General features: G+C 42.0%; 1 protein-coding gene and 1 pseudogene across 1 annotated transcript; both read right to left on the bottom strand.

Annotated features, from left to right (window-relative positions):
- Positions 1 to 869: 869 nt before the first annotated feature.
- LOC132241674 (olfactory receptor 2D3-like) lies at positions 870 to 2,387 on the bottom strand (annotated as a pseudogene).
- A 5,243-nt stretch (positions 2,388 to 7,630) lies between these two features.
- On the bottom strand, positions 7,631 to 8,572 carry LOC132242190 (olfactory receptor 6B9-like). Its single transcript, XM_059711100.1, has one exon. The coding sequence runs from the start codon at positions 8,570 to 8,572 to the stop codon at positions 7,631 to 7,633; it is 942 nt and encodes a 313-aa protein (XP_059567083.1).
- Positions 8,573 to 9,517: the final 945 nt, after the last annotated feature.

A 9,517-nucleotide genomic window follows, 5' to 3' on the forward strand; every position in this document is an offset into this window, starting at 1 on the left:
AGCATATTGACATCAGTTAGAATGTCAATGGATGGCTAGAGATGACATTGACATAGGATGACTTTGATAAGCAGATGTGGAGTTTAGAACTCAAAGGTAATGTCTCTGGGTGAAAATTGATTAGTGAATATATTACATAATGTAAATGAAGACTGTTAAATATTTTAAAATATTTATATATTATTCAAATATAAATTATATCAAAAAACTTTTTTTTTTTTTTTTTGAGGCAGGCAAGCTACAACTGTAGAGAAGAAGCTTGAGAAAAGTACAGTCATCAAACTTAAAAACATCTTAGATGTACCAGGGTACATCATGACCCCTATCGATGTATCACCTTAGAAATAGTTCAGAGAGAAAGTTCTTAAAGATGTCAAACCACTTTGGAAAGTCTTTATCTCTACAATTCTCTATCAATGTAAATATTACTAGAGGCCTGGTACATGAAATTTGTGCACTCATCAGGAGGGGTGGGGGGGTTCAGCCTGGATTGCAAGAGGCCAGGCCAAGGGACCCCACTGGTGCACAATCGGGCCGGGAAGGGACACGGGAGGTTGGCCAACCGGGGAGGGACCGAGGGAGGGCTCCAGGGCGTGTCCGGCCCATCTCACTCAGTCCCAATTGGCCGGGCCCCAGCAGCAAGCTAACTTACCAGTGGAAGCGTCTGCTCCCTGGTGGTCAGTGCACATCATGGCGACTGGTCGACTGTCTGCCCCCTGTTGGTCAGTGCACTTCATAGCGAGCAGTTGAACGGCCTTAACATATCATTGGCATATTACACTTTGGTTGAACGGCTGACAGGACAACTGGACACTTAGTATATTAGGCTTTATTTTATAAGATTGTCTCTGAGAGGCTCTATCTTCCAACTAGTTTTTTAAATGCTTGTTCCTGTTCCTCAGGCTGTAAATAAATGGATCCATAATGGATGTTATGACTGAATAAAACATGGCAATAAAACATAGAGGGATGCAGACCACTGTATCCCTCCATTCATTTTCTTGGAATTTTGATGCATGTAGGTAAATGTGGTCAAGCCATAGGAAAAGTAAACAAGGAAATGAGAGCCACAGGTAGAAAAGGCCTTGAGCTTTCCCTCACCTGACTGTATCCAAATCACAGCGGAGATAATATTGTGGTAGAAGATAAGGATAAGGGAGAAGGGACCTAGAAGGATCACAACACCCATTGCAAAGAGGGCCATCTCAGGTTAGTAGGTTTCTACTGAAGCCAACTTCAAGACTCCAGGAGGTTCACAAAAATAATGATTAATTACATTCTGTTCCCAGTATGTGAGACATAAAGTAAATGCTGTGTCTACTAGAGACACAAATGAGCCACTGGCCTAAAATCTTATGACCAGCTGGAGAAAAACCCTCTGGCTCATGAAGGTGGAATAGTGAAGGGGCTGCAGACATCCACATAGTGGTCATAGGCCACCACTACTAGGAGGGAACTCTCTGTCCCTCCAGCTGTTAGGAAAGAAATCATCTGAATTGAGCACCCAGCAAAGGAAATGTTCTTTCTCATTACCAGCAAATGGAATAGCATTTGGGGAACAATTATTGTAGAGAAACAGAGTTAAATTATAGGTTTTTCTAAGGAAAAAGTACATTGGGGCATGAAATTGAGAATCAAGGTGTGTTAGCACTGTGATGAGAAGATTTACAAACACAGTCAGCAGGTAGACAACATGAAATACCACACACAGCACAATCTGGGTCTGCTGATTTGAAGATCTTGGTCTTCTGTGCCCATTGATGTTTATTCCTGTCTACACCTCAGCATAAATGCAGCAATTAAACATTGATAATGGAGCACCCAATCCTGAACGTGACGGTCTCCTTGGAAGTGCAAATGAATTTGCTTAAAAAAAATTCTTGTAAACATTTAAGACACTTGAATGTCTAAAATTTTCATTCTTATGTTCCGACTGAAGCTATCTTACATTTTGTATGGATTTGAAAAAATATAGAGTTCTCCTGGATGGTTTTTCCTCCCATTTTTCTAGTTTACTTTTCAATCAGCGGACTTTCACTTTCATTTCATCAAGAAGCAGAACCAATACTTAACTTCTCTTCTATGTTTCCAGGGGATTCTTTATCATTTTTCCAAGCAGGAAGAAAATTTTAAGAGACCATTTTAGATCATACTACAGCCACAATCCTGGTCCTTTCCTGAATTCTTCACTGGATCAGAGAATCAAGACTTGAAGCAGTGCTCAAGAGTAAAGCATGATGAAACCCCATGATCATAGAGCCAAGATAGTTGAGATGAGGACAAACTTAGGCAGCACCACCCACTGTGGAAATAGGGAGGGCTGCTTTATGGAGACCAAATGCAGCCCTAATAGCTGCCTGCATAAAGTGACTTATCTGGCATAACATTGTTCGAGCTCATTCATGCTACAGAATATCAGTAGGAAATCCGTCTCTGGTCCAATGCTGTGAAACCAGGCAGGAAACATCATTCAAAGTCTTTACATTGCTGTATATCAGGAACAAGTGAGGAATAGTATGGCTCGATCCAAGCTAATAAGGAAGGAGATTAGAAGGAGTGGGGAAGGTAACATGGTCATGGGAAAATGCCTGATATCCCTGAGAAGGATTGAGGGACTAGTCCTAGAACTTCCCATTAAAACAAAGATGTCAGAACAGACATGAAGGGAAAATTTTACCTGAAGATAGTTGAAGGTGTGTATGAGTGTCAAGTTGACAAGGGATGGACTGTGATGGTCAGTTTTGTGGGTGTGTTTGTTTTTTTAAATCTTTATTGTTGAAAGTATTATATATGTTCCCCTTTTCCCCCCATTGACCCCCTCCAGCCCACCCCTATGCCCCCCACCCTGGCCCAGGCCTTCACCACCCTATCGTCTGTATCCATGGGTTATGCATATATGCAAACAAGTTCCTTCGTTGATTACCTTCCACCCACCCTCCCCCCACCTTCCCTCTGAGATTCCGCACTCTGTTCCACGATTCCATGTCTCTGGATCTACTCCGTTCCATGATGGTCAGTTTTATGTGTCAACTTGACTAGGCTTTAGCCTTAGTTTTTCAATGAAACACTAATCTAGGTGTTGCTGTGAAGGAATATTGTCAACATGATAAAGTCCATAATAAATTGACTTTAAGTATTGGAGATTAATCTAGATAATCCAGAGGAGGCTGATTCTATCATTTGCAACATTCTGTCATCTGAACAGCAGAACTGAGGTTCCTTCAGAAAGGAGAAATCCCACTGGTGGGAAACAGCTTTAGTTCATGCCTGAGAGTTCTAGGCTACCCTTCCCGAAATTCAGAATTCAGCCCTATGAATTTCAGATTTACCTTGCCAACCCCCACAATTGCATAAGCCAGTTCTATGTAATAAATCTCTTAATATATATATATATATATATATATATATATATATATATATATACACACACACACACACACACACACACACACACACACACACTAGGGGCCCGGTGCACGAAATTCGTGCACTGGGTGTGTGGGGGGGGGGGAGTATCCCTCAGCCCAGCCTGCCCCCTCTCACATACTGGGAGCCCTCAGGCGTTGACCCCCATCACCCTCCAATCGCAGGATCGGCCCCTTGCCCAGGCCTGACGCCTCCGCCAGAGGTGTCAGGCTTGGACAGGGGACCCCCATGTCCCCCCGATCACTGGCTCTGGCCCCCGCCCAGGCCTGAGGCCTCTGGCCCAGGAATCATGCCTGGGCAGGGGACCCCCCATCTCCCTCTGATCGCTTGCTCCACACCCCGCCCAGGCCTTACGCCTCTGACCCAGGCTTCAGGCCTGGGCAAGGGGATCATCATATCCCCCCAATCCCCGGCTCAGCCCCCGCCCAGGCCTGATGCCTCGGCCAGAGGAGTTGACCCTCATCACCCTCCGATCACCAATCACCGGATCGGCCCCTTGACCAGGCCTGAGGCCTCCGGCAGAGGTGTCAGGCCTGGGCAGGGGACCCCCAGCTCCCTGCTGTTGCAGGCTCCGCCCCTGCCCAGGCCTAACGCCTCTGGCCTAGGCATCCGGCCCGGGCAGCGGGGACCCGTAGCTGCAGCGGCCCCGCGATCGTGGGCTCCGCTTTAGGCCCAGGCAAGGGACCCCTAGCTCCCGGGACTGCCAGCTTCGACCATGCCCAGCTCCCATCGCTGGCTCCACCCCTACTTCCTGCTATCACTGGCCAGGGCGGAAAAGGCGCCTGATTCTCCAATCATGGCTGGGGGGCAGGGCAAAGGCGGCCCTGGGGCCGCCTTTGCCCTGCCCCCCAGCTCTTAGCTCCCCCCTGGGTTTCCGATCACTGTCAGTGGCAGGGGGCTTCTTCCTGCTTTCCCTTTCGCCTCCCTGCATTGTGCCTACATATGCAAATTAGCCGCCATCTTGTTGGCAGTTAACTGCCAATCTTATTTGGCAGTTAACTGCCAATCATAGTTGGCAGTTAATTTGCATATAGCCCTGATTAGCCAATGAAAAGGGTAGCTCGTACGCCAATTACCATTTTTCTCTTTTATTAATATAGATATATATATATTCAACAGGCTTCGTTTCTCTGGTTGTATCTTTACTTATACAGCCAATACATTTTTTTCTGACAAGAAGGAAAATTTTACCTAAAGATGGTTTCTAACCAAATTAATCACCTGGGAAACTTCCTGCTATTCTCAGATTGTTGTTGTTTCAATTTCTTTTGTTAGCCCTTACCCAAGGATATATATTTTTCCCCATTTATTTTTAGAGTGGGAGGGAGGAGGAGAGACAGAGAGAAAAACATCTTTGTGAGAGAGAAACATCTATTGGTTGCCTCCCACATGCATCCTACCAGGGCCGGGAATAGAGTCTGCAACCAAGGTATATGCCCTTGACCAGAATTAAACCTGCAACCTTTCAGTCTGCGGGCCAATGCTCTAACCACTGAGAAAAACTGACAAAGGCTATTCTCAGTTTTGACAATTGATCTATCACTTTTTGCTGGTTCACTGGTACAGGAAAAGCTTTACCTATCCATTCCTTTTTTAAAGATTTCTATTCAGCTATAGGTGATTTCATCTTTCCTTCTTGAATGCCACTCCACTGATTATGAATAAAATGACATACTTATAATTGAAGTACAATATTAAATATGTAACATAATTATAAAATTGAACTATGTACAGCTTTTAATCTTCAATTTTTAAAATTTGAGTTGTGGACAACATTGTTGCACTCTTTTCTCTATGTTTCTGTATGTTTTAAACATTTAAGAGTAAAATATTTTAAGTACAAAGGTAAAAGACATAAAAATAAAACCCATCAATGGACACAGATAGTAGGGGGGTGAGGGCATGTGCTGGGGGGGTGGCAGTGGCTGGGGAGAGGTCAATGGAGGAAAAAGGAGGCATATATAATACTTTAAACAATAAAGAATTTAAAAATAAAAATAAAACCCATAACAATAAAAGGAGAGATAACATGCATGGTTATAGAAACAATAAGATAAATATCTCAGAATTTCAACTTATCAACTAAAATAGAAGATAGCAGGACACAAACTATCTAATGGCTATATATAAAAATAAAAATAAAAATCAGATGTTTTAGACCAGAAAAAGATTGTCAGGTTATAATATAGATGATAATTGACGTTATAGTTTTAAATGACCCCAGACAGCTTAACTAAAATTAAAAAGCATTTTAATAGTAAAAACTAATCTTGTAAAATAGTAATAATTGTCCATTAGTGATTAGTAAAGGTTTCAAAGTATATATCTAATAATACTGCTAATTTTTACAAAAAGACTAGAAAAGTCTAGCATTGGGATAAGAAATTACATGATTCAAGGTAAAGAATTTTGTTGTTGTTGTTGTTTTGTTTTGTTTTTAGCCTTAGGCATTATCTTTATTCACTTGTACAAATATTACAATTTCCTTTTGTTGAAAAAACGTATAAAAATAATCTTTATATAGGAATCGCAAGGTAAAGCATTTGTATTATTATTTTTACCTATGTGAGGGTCATAACCCATAACACTATTCTTAAAGAAAAATGCTACATATCATTAAAAACATATAGTGTTTAGGCTAAAAGTAGTGATGGCCAGGAGAATATAATAAGTTTCGGTAAATTGGAAACTACCAGTTTGTAAATTATCTTAATCTATACAAAGCCAAATTAAAACAATCTCATCTGCACATACAAAAACAATACAAAATGGAAAGACCATGTAGTTACAAGGTAAATAAAGTCAAAACAAAGCAAATATGGTATATAAATCAATAACCCAATTAAACCTTATGAAATGTGGTTTCCAAAGTGTTGGGGTAAATTAGTATATCTGTCATCTTTAAATTCTTGATACAGTATATTTCTTTAATTGACTCATCCAAAAGGAAAACTAAAGGAAAGTGTATACTACTTCTTAGAATATTGCATCACCTTTCCAAAAATAAAAATAAAAACAAGTGAAAAGGGAGATCTTCTGGGAAACCCGGGAAAATCCTGTACATCTAGACTAAGTACCATCCAAGAAAAAGTATTTGGTCTCTTACCAGTGCCAATGCTTTCCTTACCTGAAAAGGAGTGGGCTTTGACAAATTGTCACTAGCTTTGCTCTAGCCTCTGAGTATTACATCCAAAATATCATATATGTAGAATTCTCAACAAAGGAAGAGAACTAAAGCCATGACAAATTTTGCATAAAGAATATTGCAAAGTGCCTGGCTGGTGTGGTTCAGTGGTTGAGCATTGACCTATGAACCAGAAGGTCACAGTTTTATTCCAGTCATGTCACATGCCTGAGTTGCAGGTTTGATTCCTAGTGGGAGTCGTGCAGGAGGCAGCCAATCAATGATTCTTTCTCATCCCTCTCCCTTCCTCTCTGAAATCAATTTAAAAAAATATTAAGAAGACTGAAGTTCGTCCCTCATATTTTCCTATATTTCCAAAAGCAATTAAAATGAGATATCAGAAAAGTCAATTGATTATAAAGAAACCAGTCCCTTAACACTCTTGGAAGCAATAAACAGGTCATAGCCATAAAATTAAGTATGTGTTTCCCAACTAAGACAGAAAAGACTTTTATTTATTTATTTTTTAAATATGTTTTATTGATTTTCTACAGAGAGGAAGGGAGAGGGATAGAGAGTTAGAAACATCGATGAGAGAGAAACACCGATCAGCTACCTCCTGCACGCCCCACACTGGGGATGTGCCCGCAACCAAGGTACATGCCCTTGACCAGAATCGAAACTGGGACCCTTGAGTCCGCAGACCGACGCTCTAGCCACTGAGCCAAACTGGTTCTGGCAACTTTTAAAACAAAATAAATCAAAATGGAAAAATATTACAAATAGGATTCTAAAATTTAGTTAGATAATAACTGATTACTTAATAAAATCTCATAAAAATAAATTATTTTATAACTCTTTTACTAATATATATATTTTGGAGTTCTGATTATTTCACTCACTGTGTTATAAATGAAAGCACTAATTAAAGCCTGACAGAAAAGGGGATTTCCCTAAATTATTGTACTATATCACTATTTTTGTAATTGCTGACTTTCACCAATTGAAGGTGTTTTTTGAGATTAAGTCAAACAGTGAAAAGAGAAGGAATGTCTGAGTCTCTTCAGCAAAGAGAATCTCTCAAGAAAAGGCCTTGACCATATTTGCCATGGTTTTTCTGATGGCATCTTTGACCTCCTTGTTCCTCAGGCAGTAGATGATAGGGTTGAGCATGGGAGTGAAGACTGTATATATGGCTGAGATCAATTTGTTAGAATTGAATGAAGCAATGGCCCGAGGTCTAACATACATGAAGATCACAGCTGTGTAGAAGATGACCACCACTGTAAGGTGAGAGGCACAGGTGGAGAAGGCCTTTTTCTGTCCATTGGCTGAGGGAATGTGCAGGATGGTAGATAAAATGAAGGCATAAGAAATGACAGTGGCTGAGAGAGGAAATACAAGGATGACTATAGCTAGCACAAAGTCTACCATCTCAGCCATAGAAAAGTCCACACAGGCCAGATTGAGGATGGGGGACACATCACAGAAAAAATGGTTCAAGATATTATTACCACAAAAGGCAACTTGGGAGATGAAATATACCTTTACCATGGAAATGGTGAAGCCACTCACCCAGGAACTCATGATTAGTTGAACACAAAATCCTGTGGTCATCAGGACTGGATATTGAAGAGGCCAACGTATAGCCACAAAACGGTCATAGGCCATGGCAGCCAAAAGCACACATTCAGTAGAGGCAAGTGAGATGAAGAAATAGAGCTGGGTCATGCATCCCAAGAAGGATATGGTATTGGGACAAAGTAGGAATCCAGCCAGCATCTTGGGGACTGTGACAGATATATACCAGGTCTCCAGAAAGGACATGGTACCCAGAAAATAGTACATGGGCTTGTGCAGAGACCCAGTGACCCGTACAGTGATGATGATGATTAAATTCTCCAACAGCACAAACAAGTAGGTGATGAGGAAGAGGAGGAAGAGCAGAACTTGAACCCAAAGGGAAGTAGGGAAACCCAGCAGGATGAACTCACTAATATAAGTGATGTTTTTCTTCCACATGGTTATGGCACCAAAAGACAAAGTTGTTAGTGATAGTAGCACCAAGTTGAAGAGTGAGATCAACATTCGCAGAAAGAAGTCCTTAGACTACAGGTCTTTTATTTTTAAACTTAACCTTAGTGCCATAATCTGGTCCTTTGGTATGGCTCTGGGTTCTCAAGAGGCCACAAGATCTCTCCAAAAATCAGCTGTCAGAACAGGAACTGAAAACAAACCCACCACAGACACAAAGTTAAAAATGACTGTGTTGTACACCTGAAGCTAATATATTTTACTAGAGACCCGGTGCACAAAATTCATGCACCAGGGAGAGTCCCTCAGCCCGGCCTGCACCCTCTCCAATCCGGGACCCTTCAGGGGATGTCCGACTGCTGGTTTATGCCCTATCCCACTAGGGCCTAAACTGGCAGTCGGACATCCCTCTGTCAATCTGGGACCGCTGGCTCCTAACTGCTCTCCTGCTTGCCTGCCTGGTCACCCCCTAACACCTCTGCCTGCTGGCATGATGCCCCTAACTGCTACCCTGCCTGCCAGATAGCTCCTAACTGCCTCTGCCTGCCAGTCTGATCGCCCCTAACTGCCTCTGCCTGCTGGCCTGATTGCCCCTAACCACCTCTGCTTGTCAGCCTGATCACCCCCTATCTGCTTTCCTGCCAGCCTGATCACCCCCTAACTGCTCCCCAGCTGGCCTGATTGCCCCTAACTGCCCTCCCCTGCTGGCTTGATCACCCCTATCCACCTTTGCCTTGGCCCCCACCACCGTGGCTTTGTCTGGAAGATGTCCAGTCTAATTAGCATATTCCCTTTTATTAGTATAGATGTCACTTGTAATTGAAAAATAAATTTTAAAAAACAATCTCAAAACAGAATCATGATGTCAGATTCAGGGTTCAGGCCTTCAGGTCGAGGTCAGAAAGGGGTCTTCAGTCGAACTAGCAGTAAATA

This window comes from Myotis daubentonii, chromosome 9 (genome assembly GCF_963259705.1).
Source record: "Myotis daubentonii chromosome 9, mMyoDau2.1, whole genome shotgun sequence".
Taxonomy (NCBI): domain Eukaryota; kingdom Metazoa; phylum Chordata; class Mammalia; order Chiroptera; family Vespertilionidae; genus Myotis; species Myotis daubentonii.